The 18,495-nt window shown below is 45.3% G+C and overlaps 2 protein-coding genes across 2 annotated transcripts; one reads left to right on the forward strand and one right to left on the reverse strand.

The window, feature by feature from the left end:
* Window positions 1–1,882: 1,882 nt before the first annotated feature.
* On the reverse strand, window positions 1,883–3,439 carry COX19 (cytochrome c oxidase assembly factor COX19). Its single transcript, XM_068699025.1, has 3 exons — window positions 3,307–3,439; window positions 3,044–3,155; window positions 1,883–2,407 (listed from the first exon to the last, which is right to left on the reverse strand). The coding sequence occupies exons 1-3, from the start codon at window positions 3,386–3,388 to the stop codon at window positions 2,320–2,322; spliced, it is 282 nt and encodes a 93-aa protein (XP_068555126.1). The 5' UTR covers window positions 3,389–3,439; the 3' UTR covers window positions 1,883–2,319.
* Window positions 3,440–9,359: 5,920 nt separating this feature from the next.
* On the forward strand, window positions 9,360–17,808 carry LOC137864665 (cytochrome P450 2K4-like). The gene is made up of 9 exons (XM_068699026.1): window positions 9,360–9,820; window positions 11,682–11,844; window positions 12,042–12,191; window positions 12,609–12,769; window positions 13,604–13,777; window positions 14,317–14,458; window positions 15,028–15,215; window positions 15,698–15,839; window positions 16,229–17,808. Exons 1-9 carry the CDS (start codon window positions 9,623–9,625, stop codon window positions 16,414–16,416), a joined length of 1,506 nt encoding a protein of 501 aa, XP_068555127.1. The 5' UTR covers window positions 9,360–9,622; the 3' UTR covers window positions 16,417–17,808.
* Window positions 17,809–18,495: the final 687 nt, after the last annotated feature.

Genomic DNA, 18,495 nt, shown 5'->3' on the forward strand with positions numbered 1-18,495 from the left:
GGCAGCTCAGCAGCAGTCAGCCCATGCTATGCAGGGTCCTGCTGGCTACATCACCAGGATGCTACGGGAAGACTCCAGGCCTACAAGCAGCACTGAGCACTGTTTGGTTTGGTATGGCACACAGTTTTCAGGAACTGCTTTTGTTCCCACTATGCCTCCTGCAACTGGTCCAAAACTGAGGCCTTGGACACTATTAAAAAAAAAAAAAAAAAAAGAAAAAAAAAGTCTTCTCCGGCTGCTTTCTCAGCATGCAATCTCAGTTCATTCAAACAGCAGCTATCACTCCAGCTCAGCAGCTGAAATTCAGTCACACAAGACTTGAGAAACATTTCCCCTCTTACTCCGCAGTAACCTGGATGACAGTTCCAACTTTCCCAGGAAAAACCTGGGCTGAAATCGTGAAGTTACTGTTTGGTCACATCAGCGTGCAGTGACACAGACAGATGTAACGACCACTGAGAACACCCCGAATTATTCCACCACCACTGGTGGGTTTTGAATCCCTTGTAGGCATAAACATAACTTCATAATAATTAAGGAGCATGGAAGCATGAAATTTGGTTTCTTTCTTCTGAAGATGCAGGAGATTATTTTAATAATTCTTACGCAGTATCACCAATAGAAAGCTCTTGTTCAGTGGTTTAATATAAAGCCTTTTAATATCTGCTTCAGCAATAAAATCTCTGCTTTCTTTACTATAAATGTACTAATCTCACCAGAAGATACAAATTAAACAGTGGAATGAAGCAGAATAAAAACATGCAGCAGGGACCAAACATCCTTTTCAAACAGGGACCTGCTCTGAACTCTGTAGTCTGTTCAATCAGATTAGACCCAAGCAACAATTTAAATCTCATCTCCACCCCTCAATATGAAGAGCAGAAAATATTCATTCACCCTTTCCTGGATGACTGGGAACAGAGATGGAGAGAGAGGAGCAGAACCAAAAAGAGTAGTAACAGAGCACAGGAATGGCAGGATGTATCAAACAGAGGGCACCAAATAAAGGAGAGCGTAGAACTGCCTTGGCAAACTGTGTGTGTCCCTATCTGCCCCTAAACCTTGCTGTTGGAGAGCAAGGTACAGAAAGAAATGATTCGATGGATTTAAAACAAACAAAAAGGGTGTGGTCTGGAAAGACAATGAAAATACATCTTAAAGATTTGTGAAGCTACTGACTGCTTAGAACACATTTCTAGGGGGGCTAACTGGCCGAGTTATTTTGGCCTGAATTCAGTACCAATTAAGAAAGACTCACTTGCATTACAAATCGCATTAGCTCTGATAATTGATGGTAAGTTGTACAAACACCTGCGAGGGATCTCAAAGCCATATTCAGACATGGTTTGAAGTCTACCGTATAGGCTGGTGCATCACATTCTCAAAGTAAGGGCTGCACCTATGTGTTATGGAACAAGATACTGTATTTCCTAGATAAATAGCTTCAATCTATTGAAGGGTTTTTGTTCGTTTTTGACATAACACATTTTTAAAAGAAAAGGTCCAGCCACACTTAGAAGTGCAACTCATGTTTACATTGAAGACTAGTAAGTGCCATTGCCATCACCACGCTGATCACCATAAGGATGTGAAAGAACATATGGCAGCTCTAAATGAAGAAATGAAGATTCACATAATGGAAGCCTGCTGGTTAAGTGATGAAGTAAAGTTAAGTGAACATTGTTGGCACTGCAAATAAAAGCAGAATCACTATTGGCAACTACAGACCAGTGTCTGGAATTACAAATAATCTCCCAACAACAACAAAGGTAAGAAGATTGAAAAAAAAGACCCACAAAAAACAAATACAAGTATTTTCTATAGCTGTGTGAGAAGATCACCCTAAAGGTAGGAATCCATTCCAGTATTTAATAAAAAGCAATTTGCAAGTAACACAACAGCTTTATTTCCACCTGACAAGTAATTGCTGTGAGCATATAAGTAATACCACACGTAAGAATACAGTTCAAGATCTACACAATAAAAGTGTGGGGGGGTTGTTTGTTTGTTTTTGTTTTTTAAAAGCAAGAGTTTACTCGTTTTGCAAAAGCATGGAGAACACTTCAGGCAACAGTTGTTTTCTCCCAGGTAAAGTTCTCATGGATCTTCAAGAGTAAGCTAGAGAATTTAAAAGAAAAAGGCTTAGAAATACTTCAGGCAGTCCTTTCTGAAGCAAGCGAAGTGTTATTTTAGGAAATAATATTTTGGAAGAAAGGTTCCGTCACGAAACACTTCCAATCGCAATATGCACAGAAGTACAATATGTACTACATAAGAGTTGTGTTTTCCATACACGAAGAGCAAAGTCGTCTTCCTTCATTACGACTTCTGAGGTTTTGCTTCTGGTTTCTCATCTATCAGATCTTTAAATCCCAATTTTTCCAGTGGTTCATTAGCCATAAGTTGCCTAAGTTAAAAATAACAAAACAAAAACGTTTCGCAGAACATGGTCTAAAACAAGGAAAATAACAGCATTTTCTATTTTACTTAATGTTATTTCCTGTAAAGAAACCCAAGACATCTGTAGAGTGACTGTCACTTGGCAAAGCCTCGGGAACTTCACTTTGGGGAAAGCAACACATATATAAAAAAATATACTCTCACACACATACAACTGGAAAACTGCTGTTAAAATGTGTGTATTGTCTTCTGTTATTAGATAATGAAAGTTTTCTCAGAGGCTGACCTGACTTTTGATTAACTTAATTAACAGACTGCATAAGAGCTTACTAATATTCTACCTGTGTCATTTACTGCATTTTTAAGTGAACATGGTTTACAACATCGGTGGTGCCGTTACACTTTGCTGCTGTGCTTTTCCCACTGTTTGGATACGCAGCCTCACCACTGACCATGTAACACTTGGCAGCGCCCAGATATCTCAGCACCCTTAACACCACCCCATCCGTTTCCCGCAGGGTGTGCCCAACCTCACCACAGGGCAGAACCCACTGCACATCAATGCCAGAACGGCGACACCCCTACAGAAACCAAAGGGCGCCGCGGAGGGGCCGGGGGGAAGGGGGAGCCCCCCGGTACTTGCCTCTCCATGCGGCACTGCAGGTAGGCCATGGAGAGCTCTCGGCAGGCGCCGCTCTGGAAGTCGTTGCGGCGGAGGCACTCCATGAAGCGCTCCTTGGAGGCGCTGCACTCCCCTGTAACACAGCCGCGGCCGCGCTCACTGCGGGCCCAGGGCGGCGGGGCCAGGCCCGAGGCCCGGCGCTAGGCCGCGGTGGGGGGGGGGGGGGGGAAGGCCTGAGGCCCGTGGCTAGGCCGCGCGGGGAGGGCGGGCCCGCCCTACCGCACCGAAATGGTCCAGGGGGAAAGCGCCTTTGTCCGGGGGGCGAGGCTTGAAGTTCTTGGCCCCGAAGTTCATGGCGGTGGACATGGTGCGAACGGGACGGGGACGGGGACAAGAACCGGGACCGGGAGCGGGACCAGGAGCTGGCCCGGCCTGCGCCACCGGGGATCGCCGAGCGCATCGAGCGCACCACGTGACCGCCGAGGGCGGGCCCCCCGTTGCTATGGAAACGGCATCACCATGGCAACCGCGCGGTCGTCATGGAGAGCGTGCCGCCGCCGCCATGTTGGCTGCCCCCCCCCCATAGGGAAGGGAGGGAAGGCCGGAGGTGCTCCCTGCTGCCGCGGCCTGAGGCAGCTCAGTGGAATAAAGCGTTTTGTTCTCCTAAAGGCGTTGTTGGTGTCATAATTTGCCCACAGATGGGGAGGGTGGGAGTTCTGGTCATGGGGAAGCTGCCTACAGAGGGTGGAGTGTGGGGATGGTTTCTCTTAAAATGCGTTTGTGTATTTGTAAACAAATGGGAAAAGAGCAAAACGCTGAGACCAGCATCAGCACATGTGTATATGGGGGAACCAGTACCCCTGCTCTCACCTATGAGCCGCCTCAGCTAGGTCTGGCTGAGACAGGACCCCAGGTGGGATGTGCCTCACACACCACAGCCATGTAAAATTCCCTTTTCAGGACCCCTCATCGCTGGTGGGGTGAGCCCAGAGCCTCAGGATCCACGCATTGGGCTAAGGCCGTGTAAGCTTTTCTTCAATTCAGCAGAATTTCAAAAGAGCCATCCCAGTCCCGCTGCAGTGATGCAAGCTTCAACATCAGCCCCCCAGCAGCAATGGGCCTTCTGATCCCTCATTAATCCTCACAGTTAATGACCCGAGTAAGGGTAGCCCAGCAAAAACCTCATGGGCAGCACCACGTTATTTTACGCCTCCTACTGGCAAGGGGCAGGCAGGCAGCTTACCATGACGAGGCCAGTAAAACCAGGTGGTCATCTGCAGATGCAAACTTACAGGTGTTCACAAGATAACCAAGGAAAACGCTGTTTTGCCCATAGGTCTCCAGCATGCTCTCTGAAACTCCTCAGATCTCATCCTGAAAGGAGAATGAGAAATGGTATTAATTTAACCCACCTGAGTATTAACTGTGGATTATGCTGTTGCAGTCTTTTTCTTCTTTGCCCATAGCTGCAATTGGTTTAAGATGGTCTTTCATCATTTTAAAGTTGATTTTCTTTTAATTAAATGACTGAGATAAGTAGAAATAATGTGAAGCTAGGGGAGAAAAAAAGAAACAGCTGCAAATGTAAGGGACAACCACTATGAAAATGTTACCTGCAGCACCATTTAAAGTGCTGTTTGTTTATGCTTTGATTGCTTTCTTATTACAGTATTTGAAATTGTAAATGGAAAATTACACCTTGTTCTATTACATAAGCAACTGGTTTACACAGCCTGAAATATGAGGTTTTATTTATTATTGGGTTTTCAAGCCTATGAACAATAGATGTTTTTTATTATATGGTAAATAGCACTTTTCCACTTGACTTCATTATAACAGTTAACAGTAAAAAGGAGATACTCCTCTTTCATAAAGACATGCAACAAACTCTCAGATCTCAGAGGGCTGAGCAGTAGAGAAGCAACTTTGGTTTATCTTAACAACTTTAATGGAAGTGCCAAGGCATTCGATTTTATCAAATTGCCCCAATTATGTTCCTTAGTATCTGGCACAATGTTTTACTGCTTGATTGCCTGTGTGAGGGAGGAAGAAATCAAAGCAGAAGATATGCTGGGATCCCACAATGGACTTATTCCCTAACAGAGACGAATCTATGCAGAAGCTGTATCAGTGTGCTGTATTATATTACATCCAAATGTTTTGATCACCTATTCATTAACACAGTGTCATTCTTTGGAGTGTTAAGTTTTGTAGTTACCTAAATTCAGGTCAGGTATAGAAGCAGGTATTTGGTTATGATTACTTAACATTTTTACTGCAAATGTCAGTTGTATCTTCTAGAATTTCCTTTAAAGGCCCAGTGTGTCTTAGAATCTAATACAAGTGCTTCAGAAGTTTAGTGTGTATTTTTTTCCCAAGGAGATCAAATAAAACCTCCATTAGATAATCCTTGTTAAGAAAAAAAAATCTCATTTGCAGATTAAGCCAACCAGTTCCAAAAGAATTTGGTGCCAAGAAGAGCAGTGTCACTAACAGGAATTAAATGCTTTTCACACATTGTCTTTCAAAGAAGCGAGAGACTTTCACGGTACTGGGGAAATCTGAAATAGCTGGTCCAGTAAAAAGTTGTCCACTCTACAGGAGAGATCAGACAATTTGTAAAGCCTTGAGTATTTTACAGTATCTCTAGTCCTGAGCCTTTTCCAAAAATAAAATTAGAAGGTTCAGAATTTGTGACTCCCTGAACTAGGAGAAATCTTGGACTTCCCAGTTGCACAGCTTGATAGATACAAAACACATTGGTTTAAAAGTTTGATTTAAAAAAAAATCCTTTGCTTGAATCAGAGCTGTTAGTCATTAATTACGCATTAAAGTAACATTTAAAAAAATTGCTCTTTTACAATGTTGTCAGAACATACTGAAAACTTTTAGCACTATTGGTGCTTATCTGTCAGCTCTACGAATACACCTACAGATGGGTTTTCTACCCACTTCACATTACTTTTGAAAGTACCACCTAGAAGTACTACGCCAGAGCAGAAACCAGAATCCCTTTTCCTTGTAGTGAGCAGTACTAAGTCTGGGTCTTCATTTGTTTTCTCCTCCTCACCTTGCTACATCTTTTAAGAGCCTACAGAGCCAAATTAACACATAGTTAATTGGAAAATAATTTATCCACAAGCTGTAAAAGCCTCTGAGTAAAGCAGTAGGCAATTTTGTTGCTCGACTTGGGATAGCTGTAAGAAATGAATCAGTTGAACAAGACCAAGCACATTCAGGCGCTGGAATTTGTGCCCTTGAGACGGCTGTTCCCAGCCCCGGCACAGAACACACCTCAGAGAAACATCCTTCCAGGAGCACTCGCTGCTGCGCCTCACCCTCGCGCCGTGAGCTCGCCGCCAGCTCTTACATAAAATCTCTTGCTACATCACTGCCACAGGCTGTTGTAAACCATTTTTCTCCCTTTTAATTCAGGTTCCTAGACAAGCAAAAATGCAGAATATTGCCAGAGTAGTCTGGGGAATGGGGATTTCTGTTATGGATGACTAATGAAACATTATTGTTTTGCACTTAGAGGGAAATCGGTTTCATGCCAGTAAGGTCAGGGCCTTAATATGCTATGTGCTCTGCAAAGATGTACAGAATGATAGATCGTTTTCTGTAATGATTGAGCCAAAACATAGAGGGGAACGTGGCAGAAACAGAAACACGGTGCTGAAAGCCAAAGCAAACTTCTTCTTATGTTGCTAGCTGCAATTCTGGTATATCTAAATCCACATCTCTATCTGCTTCAGGACAGGGGCCCCAAAAGTAAATGCTGAGGCACTGGCTCTAGAAGAAATTAAAAGAAATCCAGTACAAGTGATTTGTATCAAAATGGCCATAGCAAACATGTATCACTATCCTGTTGTGATCCTACAGAAGTACTGATTTGCAGGATGGGAAGAAGCAGGTGGAATCCAATAAAATACTGCAATAATTATGAAAAAAAATGAAGCGGGTCAAAGTCTATGGCTTTTGATTTTTTTTTTGCACTATCATTGTCAAGGTGAGTGAAGTCCCTTGGCAAGGAGCAGCCTGAGTTTTAACACATCTGAGTCTTTAAAAATGTTAATGTTTAATAGGGTGTGCTCATGCTTTATATATCCCTGATAACAATGCATGGGCTGATAGGCATCTCTCGTGGTTATAAATCTGCTGCAGGGACTTGCAAGGCATACAAGCCCTTGGTGTTCACTCTCATGGTTTATTATGTTATCAGAACTCATTGACTGAATTATGGCTTTATAATAGCTCTTTCTCTGCTTTTTATCCAACTGTTACTGTAGCATTGTTAACCTGTGTCCCATTAGAAGATTGTATCCAGATTGATTCCAGATGAACACACAGATGAGTGTGGCTGTTTAATGTACAGGCTCCTTTTTCAGGAAGAACCGATTATTTCCCTGAGCTATGCCCATAAAGTCTGCTTACCTGAAGATTGTGCTGGTGGAAAGACAAAGACGTGGGTGGGCAGGGAGTGGAGTTTAGTCCCCAATACTGCATGGGGTGCCTCACCCACAAGCCAACAATGCAGTTGGCTGTGCTCAGGATTGCATACTGGAAGCCGAGGTCTGTGAGGAAGAGAGATGGAGGTGAGGAAATCACATTAGTGGTATTTTAAAACTGTCATGATTCCCCTCCACAGAGAACTCATCCATTATTTCCCATAGTGCATGTATCAGTTCAGCCTGCTGCAAATTCATGGCCACATTTCTTGAGAAAGGATGTCACCATCTCTTATCACCAGGTACAACCTGAGCTTTAAGTGGTTTGAAAGCCCTTGGGAAGGTTCTCCATTCGATGCCAGTAGCCACTTCTACTCCAGAAGAGCAATGGTAGCTGTATGTAAACAGTAAATGGTAAACTCCCTTAATTGGTACCCTTAATTGGTACCCATAGATACCCATTGGTATCTATGTAGGGTTTTTTCCTCACTCTTGCTGTATCTTACAAAGTGTGAAGAGGCCCCCAGTGGTCACACCATTTGCTGAGAGGAGTCTGGCAGAACTGGGTGTTCTTGGAAACGTCTGGGATAAGAGGGCATAGACCAAGACCTTTGTATTTGTGCAGCAGATTTGAGAAGGACCCGATCATCTCTCCTCCTTTGCCCACTTGGCCTAGATCTCTTCTGCCCAGGGTAGGTCCCCCTGTGAGAAAGCTCTCCTCCACCCCTGATAACTAGCTGTGGAGAACAAGCAGACATGCAGGCACCTTTTTCATGTAAATCTAGTTAGAGTTTACTGATTCTTCTTGCCTTCAGCTAATGTACTTTTATTATTAATAATAAATAATTATCATTTTTCCATCAGTGGAGCCTGCACCCAGGAGCCTTGGAGGATTCTAGCAAAAGCATTATTAAAACTGAAGGTTTCTAAAGGGCTGAGCAGCAGCACAGTCCGGTAATCTGACAGAATACACAACTGGGGAGCAGAATATCCCCACCAGAGAATCTGTGATGGAGCATCAAATTGGCTCCTTCCCCCTGAGCTACCATTTAAAACTGTTCAGCACCACCTCTGCTTTGCTGACATCCCCCAAGGATGCAAAGGGTGCGGGTGGCTCTCGGCGAGCTGTCTTGGCAAGCCAGGCACGCTTGCTCTTGCAGACCCTGCCCTGGCATGGAGTCTGAATGACTCAGTGCCCCTGGAGTGCCAAAGCTGCTGCTTCGTGCTCCTCCTGGCTGGCACCCACTCTGCAACAGCTGCCCAGGCAGCCTCCTTCTGCCCAGCCTGCTGCGGAGCCTCATCCTGGCTCCCCTCAGCTTTTGAAGGTTCAGGGTCTCTTTCCCAACCTAGCATTGTCTGAAGGGGATGGTCTCTCCTAAAGCATTGCACGTATCTGCTCATAAAAAGGCAGGACGGCTGGAAAGGAGTCGTCACCAAACTAGATGAAGATGGACATCCAAGCACATGAACTCAAAACAGGGACTGGAGTAGTTTCAGGGGCATTTTGGAATTGTCAGCAGAGGACTTGCAGGACAATAATAATGTCTGCAATGAAGACATCGGGTTGCTCAAGCAGGTGATTTTACTGGAATGGCAGAAAAGCAGAGAGCAGCAGAGCTGTCACCTGTAAGCTGACCAGGCCTGGAATCAGCCCATCTTCATGTCAGCTTCATTCCATCTCCTCCTTGGTCAGTCTTGTCTTCTCCAGGGAATGCCTTTCCAGCACCACTCCAGGCAATACCAAGGGCTTTTCCTCCTGCGTCCTGCTTCTTCCAGTGCTTCACCAGTGCCCCAGCTGGGTCCTGTGACATGGCACCATGGCAGCCGTGGGGGAATCCAGCACAGGTCCTGTCCCTTCATTCTGCCCCAGCAGTCACATTGACTACAACATGCCCGTAACACTGGAAAACAAACACCTTGCCCTGGTGTTGTGGATGAAATAGGAGCTCCAGATTAAGATAATCCATGCTTCTCAATAAAATAGGGCGCTTTTTTGGCAAGAAAAGAGTACATGTGGTCTGAATGGACGTAAACAAGACACGAGAGCCCTTTTCTCCATGTAAAGCCACTTCCCCACAAGGTGTGTTCAGGCGATGACAGAAGGGCTATAAAGGAAGCCCCAAGATGCTCCTACCTACATTTTGACCTAGACATGGCCATAATGAGTCTGCTGCAATGCATGGGTGCTAGCTCGCTGCTCTATTTGGCAGCAGGGCTGGTCACTCTCCTTTACTTTCTGACCAGCTTGAAGAAGACGGTTTGCAACTTGCCTCCTGGGCCACGACCTCTTCCTCTGATTGGAAACTTGAACGTGGTGGACCTGAAAAAGCCGTTCCAGTCGCTGACAGAGGTAGGGTGTGAGCAAGCAGGCAGCAGGGAAAGGAGCAATTCCCAAAGTTAGAAACGCAGCTGGGGAAATCGAGATGAGTTTGTGTTGTATGGTGGGCAGAAATGAGGTATTTGGTGTATTAGGCAGGCTGGTGGCATGAAACGTTACCTACAGAAGTATACACACACGCAGGCATTTTTATATGTACATCTTAGCCATGCTTCTTCCTATACGCACACACAAGCGTGGGCCTCACCCCTTGCCATCAGCTCCGTCTCGTTGGTGTCTCCAGCCCTTGGAAGGCTGCAGGCAGAAGGCACGAGCTGGGCCAGCCCGCTGACAGATCAGGGCCACTTAATACCAACACAGCTCCCTGCAGACTGACCTCTCCCTCCTCTCTTCAGGAAGGAAGGAAGGAAGGATGTCATCCCTGCAGCAAAGGAAGCAGGGTCATGTGCACTTGTATTTCCCAAGCCAGATACATGCAATGCAAAGCTCAGCTCTGCCTTCCAACCCCTCCCCTGCACGCACACTGGCCAGGGTTATTTAAGAGTTGATGTTTTTGTATGTCTAGGTAAACAGATTGCTTCTTCTTATGCAGCTCCATGGATAATTTTATTTCTAAACATGAAAAAAATACCTACAAATTTTAAGGCCAGCTGCAGTGCTTGTTTCAGAAAGCATCTGCTGTGTCCCCACAGGGAGGCAGGGGCAATTCTGGGGCAATTCAAAAACCATAGATGTGCTTGTGGGGGCCCCTAAGGAAAGGCAGCTATTTTTGGTGGCACTGGGGAATTTATGATACAGATGTCTCTTGAAGGCACCAGGCTCACTCCCCCTAAGCTGCCGGACAGCTTCCTTTAGGCTTCCAGGCGTGCCATATCCAATCCTTGTGCTGCTGAGAAGAACCAGGGCTGATGCCAGGAAGTACTAATGTAAAGAAATGACCAAAGGCAGGCCGGGAAGCGGCTGTGATGCCCTACCCCCAGACCTGCCGCACGCTCTGTTCGCTGCCAGGGAGGCAAGAACCAGTGCTAATGTTATCTCCCAAGCCGTCAAACAACCGCTTGATGAAAACAAATTCAATTTGTCTGGTGTAATAACAGGAGCTGCTTCTAATCTGAAATTCAATTTTCAGTAGGTATCTAATGCATAGCAAATGGTAACTCAGGCACGTCGGAAACATGAAGACATTTGGAGCGGATGGCTCTCAGTGTGTTCAAACCAAGTCTAAAATACCGAGTGAATTATTAGATTGTCAAAGCCACCCTTCTGTGTGACAGATGACTCATATTTAATTTCCTATAAAAGGCTAGTGCTCCTGTGACATTATCTCCAAGGGTATGCTTCCTGGTTGTATTCAAGTTTCTGGTGGCCAGCAAATAATTTTGCTATGACTCCAACACTACCCACCTTGCAATAATTAGGAACAAGTGCTGTCCTGAAAGAAAGACTTATTGTCTAGCTTTGTTTTTCTAGTGTTTCTGGCTACTGCCCCAAAGCTGTGTGCATACCCTCTTGCCTCAGATCAGTGATATTAAAATAAACAGGCCTGCCTGCCGCAGCATTTGCTAACCAGCCCCTGAACGGTGGTATCACCATGCTGGCTTGTTCCTGCAGAACACCACAGGAATGCAATGGCATTTTATTGACTGCTCAACTGATAGGAGCAGTGATAGCAAACACCTTGTTGTGCAAACAGAGTGCAAGCAGAGATGCTGACAAGTGATAGTTGTTGCTCATTAGCTGCACTACGGCAGCACCTGGAGACTCGAGGCAGGGCTGGGAGGGTCTTTGCGGGCTGGAAGCTACCTAGGGCGGCTGCTGCTAGCGTTTGGGTCCAGGTTTGGTTCTGAATGAACATATTTATTCACCTCGTCAGCTTTCCAAGACATATGGCAATGTCTTCACGGTGCATTTTGGACCCAGGAAAGCTGTGGTACTGGCTGGATATGAAACCATCAAGGATGCCCTTTTAACTCATGCTGACGAATTTGGAGAGAGAGCTGAAATACCCATATTTAGGAAAATGACACAAGGAAATGGTAAGCGACCTTTCGGATGGTTAGTTTTGTAGCTTGACTATGTTCATTATATTCTCACAGCATAGAACGTTATCTTCTGATGATTGCCTTTTGTCTACGCAGCCATGTATTGAGCAGCTTTGGTACCAGCATGTAATAAGGCCTTACAAACACTTACTAACCACAGATAGCCTAAGGATTTTGCACCTTTATTTTAGGCATAGCATTCAGCCATGGGGAGCTGTGGAAAGTTATGAGAAGATTCACCTTGTCCACACTGAGAGATTTTGGGATGGGAAGGAGAACAATCGAGGTCCGAATCCTTGAGGAACTAAATTCTCTTGTTAAATATTTTGAATCATATCAAGGTGAGTATCAAGAATTTCATCCAGAAACAGAACACATGTCTAGCAGAACAATAAAGATTAATGAAAGTTAAACTTTGAGCAAATGGTATCTCATGGTTAAAGTTCAGCATATGCTTAAGTAGGTTATTAAACTGAGGCCTTAAAACATTGAAACTGAGTTCCCTGCCATGCATTCTGGGTGGTGAATTAGTGTTTTTGTGGAGCTTGGGACTACATTTCCACAGAAACCCAACTGAGCCTCTGCTTCTCTTCCTATTCATTGAATGTGGCATTTTACATTGCACTGTCTGACCATGTCCATGGATGGTCAGCTACCCCAGGGCAAACAGAGCCTGCCCACCCCTACCCCAGCAGGATACTTCTGCATTGCAATGGGCATAATCACATTGCCATTTGTTTGCACTACTTGAAATACAGGGAAACCATTTGACACGAAGATGATACTCAACAACGCTGTATCCAATGTCATCTGCTCTATATTGTTTGGAGAGAGGTTTGAGTACGATGATCCTGCATTTCTAACTTTGCTGAAGCTGTTAAATGAGAATACCAAGCTGTTGGGCTCCCCGATGGTGCTGGTAAGGGCTTGATTTTAAGTTTTAGCTTTTGAGGGGATATTCCACTGTGTTTGTACTCATGGCCTCCCTTCCACTGTGTTTGTACTCATGGCTTCTCGAGGCGAGAACAAGAACATTACCAGCCAGCCAGCCTGTACTGAACACATCTGTGGTCCTGTACCTAAAATACACAGGTTCCCATGCACCTGGGCTTTGTCTTTGCAGCTTATTTAGTAAGAGAAATAAACATAGTCTTTATTAAAGGAACTATTTTACCCTCTTTGAAGAGCAGAAGCACAATATGTCTCCCATATCAGAGATCGGCCCTGAAATGCCTTCTCAACTCTGCCTCTGAAACTGAAACAATTTGGACAAACTTCTTTCTCTTTTGTTTTGGCCACTGAAACTCAATCTTAGCAAGCTAACAGCTAATATAAGCTGCAAGAAGAGGACATTTGTTGAATTGCTTGCTAGGTCTACTAGTGGACTCCTTGAAGAAGTGCATACCTCTCATGGGAGGATGGAGGTGAGACCCCCCCCTTCCAGACAGCAAGTATGTCCACATGGCATACCACAGGGCTGTGCTCAGTGCTGCTCTTAGGAATGGTGTAGCTGTGTTAGCATGGTGCTGTGGCTAAGCCAGGTCTCTCAGAAGTCATGGCAAGGACTCATAAAGACATAGAACAAAAAGAGCACACTATTTCTGCAGCAATTCGTAGCTGCTTGGACGGTACAAGTTAAAGTAGAGGAATTATGGCATGAAATGTCAGGACATGGGACAAGGAATCATCACTATGATTTGAGATGCCTGTATATGTTCAAAATGCCAATTAACAGACTTCTGTTGCTCCACAGTTATATAATTTCTACCCATCCCTTGGATTTCTTTTTGGAGCTTCCAAGACTGTGCTACAAAATATCAATGAGCTGAACGCTTTCCTCCAGAAGCTCTTCCAAGAGCACAAAGAAGAGTTTAATGAGAATAACTTAACAGGTTTTGTCGATGCCTTTCTGATGAAGCAACAACAGGTACTTTAAAGCTAAGTCTTGTTTTTTTGTGTGTTCTCAGTTCTGACTCATTAGACTCATTATTAGACTGATCATTTGTCAGGGCCTGGGGGTGAGTAAAAACAACTGCAGTGGGCAGAACACATCAAAGCTCTTACTCACAGTGAGCAGTGCTGTACTCGCTCCATCGCTCTGCTGAAACTGCTGGTTAAGGGGATCTGATTGTCAGGATTATCACTTTCACGTGGTGAAGTAAGTTGCCACATAGCACATGCAAGGAGATCATCCCAAACCTTCCTGCAAGAACAGTATGGTGATAAACTTCATCACAATAACTGAGCTCTTACAGACCCAGTATCTGGACTTGAGAACTGGATATACACCCAGAACAGGACAAATTCTATACAGTGTACATCCTAATGCTAAAACACTAAACATCTATTTTCCCAGAGCATATGAAATCACAGAAAGCTAAAATGCAGATACAAATGGTGGCAACACAGTCATGTACTGGTACGTCCTGCTGTAGAACTTATGGCTATTACCTGATTGTTTTGAAGGAGTCAAAGAAACCCCACACTATGTTCCACAATGAAAGCTTGTTGTTTTCAACCCTGGACCTGTTTGCTGCTGGGACTGAGACCACTTCTACAACTGTGCGCTGGGGTCTTCTTCTGATGATGAAATACCCAGAAATTCAGAGTAAGGCTGAGAAGTACTCTTGTACAATATTCTGTTGCATGCTTAAGGCTTTGGTTATAGAAGGGAGTGGAACTCATTCAGTATTGTTTAGAGTAATTATTTATGAGTGCTCCAAGAGAGATAACAACCTCTGACTTTACAAAGGGATTTTACTCAGATGGATTGCAATAAAACAGCCCAGACAAGTGGGAGAGGCTAAGGGCCAGCCTACAGTCACAGGAAAGCTCCCCCGGCATTACTGTCCTGCAGGCTATTGGCTTACGTCACTAAAGGTCTCCTGCCTCCTCCGGATCTGATCCTGATCTGGCTTCTTTTGAAGGCTATGGGGTAACAAAGGTGTGCAATCAGAATCGGGCATGTAATGTCCTGTAGTGGCTCCATTCAAGTTCCCTTGGTTCAACAGCAAAGATAAAAGAACCACAACATGCCCTGACTTACCCGTCCCACTTTCTGCTCTTCCTAAATGCCCCCTCACAGTTTTCCCTTTTCTTCATCTTGGCCAAACTGAAGGCTATTCTAGTTGCAAGATAGGAGAAATATCATCTTCTTACTCCTTTTCTTCCTCCAAGGAAAGATTCAAGAAGAAATGAACCACGTCATTGAACCTGGAGAGATGCCTAAGTTGGAGGACAGGAAAAAAATGCCTTACACGGATGCAGTGATACATGAAATACAAAGATTTGCCAATATTGTCCCAATGGGTGTATCACGAGCAACACCAACCGATGTGAATTTCCGAGGTTATGTGATTCCTAAGGTGAGTTTTGGGGCCAGCAGCTTATGCTACACAGATTCCTCACAGTTTTGTTAAAAGCAGACAAGAAGAAAAATCTAAAGACGCCCTGATGCTTGGTTTAACTATGAAGTAATCCTTTGTCTTGGATCCAGGGCAGCTGTTATAAACATGCACTGGACTGTGGTCTGTGATAGCTGTTTGAATCCAGAATAATGAGAGACTGTAATTAAGTCACACTGGTTGGAATATCTTATGCTAAATGTGGAACCTCTCTGTACTTCAGTATTTGTCTTGAAAGATCTCTCTGAATCTGTAAGATAGAAATCTTTTGTGGTCCAAAAAGAGAGCAGCAACTGCTGATAGTAGGCAAAACCACAGTGGGGCCAGGAAGCATCCTCTAGTTCTATTTGCCATGGCTCAGGCTTATTCTTCCCATGAGAAAGAAAAAAGACAGCTTACTTCTGCTTCAAACAGCTACCAAGAATCTCTTTGATCCTTTTCAGGGTACAGAGGTTATTCCGCTGCTGACCTCCGCTCTGAACGATGAGCTGCACTGGAAAACCCCGGATCAGTTCAACCCTTCCCACTTCCTGGATGCTGATGGGAACTTCATTAGGAGAGAGGCATTTATTCCATTCTCCATAGGTGAGAGGGGTAATTTGTACCTCACCTGGGGCTAGGCACAGTTCCCGCTGACCCCGGGAAAGTATGATAGTCAGGGACACAGAACACAGGAAAAGGGATTTCTGGTAATTTTGTTCTGTCCACCAGTTCTGTTAAGTAACCACTTCTTCCTTGAAAGATCTGGGAGACATCAATTTACCCCCAGTCACTGAGAGACCTCATGTACCTACAGGCTTCTGTGTGGTTTGAGACCAGGTCAGTAGCACCTCAAATATACAGAAAGAAGGAAGGAGAAACCCCCTACCTCAGCAGCCTGCTCTTACAGACTGTGCACCCAGTTTAGAAGGTCTCAGATGTCAACACCAACAGTTACGGTGCTTATCATTTACTTCTCTCCTGTTTTTTTTCAGGACGAAGGGCTTGTGTTGGAGAAGGACTGGCCAAAATGGAGCTGTTCCTCTTCTTCGCAGGCTTACTCCGCAAATTTGTCTTCCAAGCCCCTCCAGGAGTGGACAAGTCAGATCTAGATCTCACTGCTGATGTCGGCTTCACCCTGAATCCCATGCCTCACCTGGTTTGTGCTGTGCCCTGTGAATGATCAAACGACAGGGAGTTAGTGTAGTGAACACTTCAAGCTTGAAAGCAAGTCTAGTTACAGGGGAAAAAAGCTGTCTGTACGTGAGTTTTAGGGAAAGGGCACTGGGCACTGCTATTGTCTCTCCTTCATATGATTCCTTACAAAAGCTTTTGTGGTGTCTGCATAATGCAAACCCTTCAGACACCCCTGAGAACTGCTCTCAGAAACAGCATGATCCGTTCCTGGAACAGCACATCAGACATGCAGTTTTCAGGGCTGTTTGGAAGAATGAAATGGTTTTGAGCATCCTCTGTAGATGTAACCCATCAGAGGCTCTTGGCTGAGAGCCTCCGCGGGGAATTTCTCAGCCCGAAGTCCATGCTATACAGCAGAGCTGATTATCAATGGCCCAGCTGGAGACAACAGACACTTAATGGATCTGGAAATCTCCCCGGGATGGTTATTGAGATTGGACTCAGACTGAGCTTCCATTGTGCAACGCAGCCTGCCTTATCTTTATCACAGCGTCCCAGACACTTGGGTGTAACATGGGCTGATGCCAAGGGCCAGGCATGGGACGGTTATCAGGAAACACCTAAGTGGTTTGGGAAGTGGGCTCGTTCCACATCACACTAGGTGCTTTATACTGGAGAGCCTGTTTATGACGGGGCCGATCTATCAGCTTTCTGTTTCTGCTAAGAATGGCATTTCTACCACTCCCTTGCCTCGTGCTGGCTCTGACACATGCCTGACCCCTTGCTGGGCCAGCTCAGACACCTAAATTGGCAGAAAACAAGCAGCCACGGAAAGTGAATCGTTTCTCAACCAGCACACCTGAAGCCAGACACAAGCCTGAGGCAGGGCGAGGGCTGTGCAGGGGCAGACAGGGAGCAGGACAGCCATGCTCCCATCGGAGGGCTGTCAGAGAGCCTCAGCACTCCTCACCTGCACCTCAGGAGCTGTAGCTCCTCTCTGAGGAGCTCCACAGAGAGAGAGAGGCTCCTTCAGTGGGTGGTTCAGCTGCCATGAGGTCTGAATCACTCCCTCTCCTCTCCTCTGACTGCAAGGTGAAGCATCATGCCCTGGCTCCTGATTCAAACCTTGCAGTCTGATGCATTGGGTGTGGTGGGATGGATAGGGGCAAGACTGTTTTCCACCTGACTGAAAATGGGGCTTAAAATCTATTGAAAAAGTTACCCTCTGTCTTCAGCTCTTGACAAAACACACACCCCCTGGCATTTCAAGTTGTCTTTCTCTCCAGACATTCCTTGTGCCAGGGATAGGCACAAAAAACCACTGCCATGGGCTGCCATGGAAGTTATCCGTGCTCAATACTCAGCAAGATCAGGGCCATCACAACATGAACTGCAAGCAAAACTTTAGTGCTTGCAGAAAGTGCTAGGTAGGAACCAATGTCACAAAGAGCTGGTAAGGCTCATGCTCTGCCAGCAGAGATCCTGCACCACTGACAAAGGTAATAGCATTTTGTATGTAGTCACTGAAAAATTATGTTGAAAAACTGGTAATATTGTAAAACTGGAAGAAGAAGCAGGTTAGACCTCATTACCCATTCTCTCATCTGTTCCATGAACTTGTTGCATGGGGTCTCCAGAAAGCTGGTGACATCCCAGGGGCTGCAGCCTTCCCAGAGCAGCTGCTTGATGAGCACAGTTAATGATTTATCTCATGCAGCAGCCATTATGTGTAGGAACAACAAGCTGTACCTGCAGGGAGGGAAGGTGTGAAATCTGAGTGATGGTGCTGGTCAGAGAGGAGCTTCATTTGTAGAACAGAGGCAGGAAACCAGATGTGGGCTAGGGAGCGGTGAGTCACTGGCCATGCTTTTGTGTTGCTCTGGAAGCAGGAAAGGCAAATTAGGATGAAAAGAGAAAAGGGAGAACCTGACAGTTACACAGACCAAGGGGGTGGTTGTGGCAAGTCTGTAACAGAATGGCACTGTCATCTAAACCTGACCCGTGCTGCAAATGGAAGGGAAGAAAGGAGGAACGGACTATGAAGGGATGACAAAGCAGGTGCTCTTTGTTCAGCCAAGACACTGATTCTTCCCAGTAGCTTTAGTTCACAGCTAAAGACAGCACT

This window comes from Anas acuta, chromosome 15, assembly GCF_963932015.1.
Source record: "Anas acuta chromosome 15, bAnaAcu1.1, whole genome shotgun sequence".
Lineage (NCBI taxonomy): Eukaryota > Metazoa > Chordata > Aves > Anseriformes > Anatidae > Anas > Anas acuta.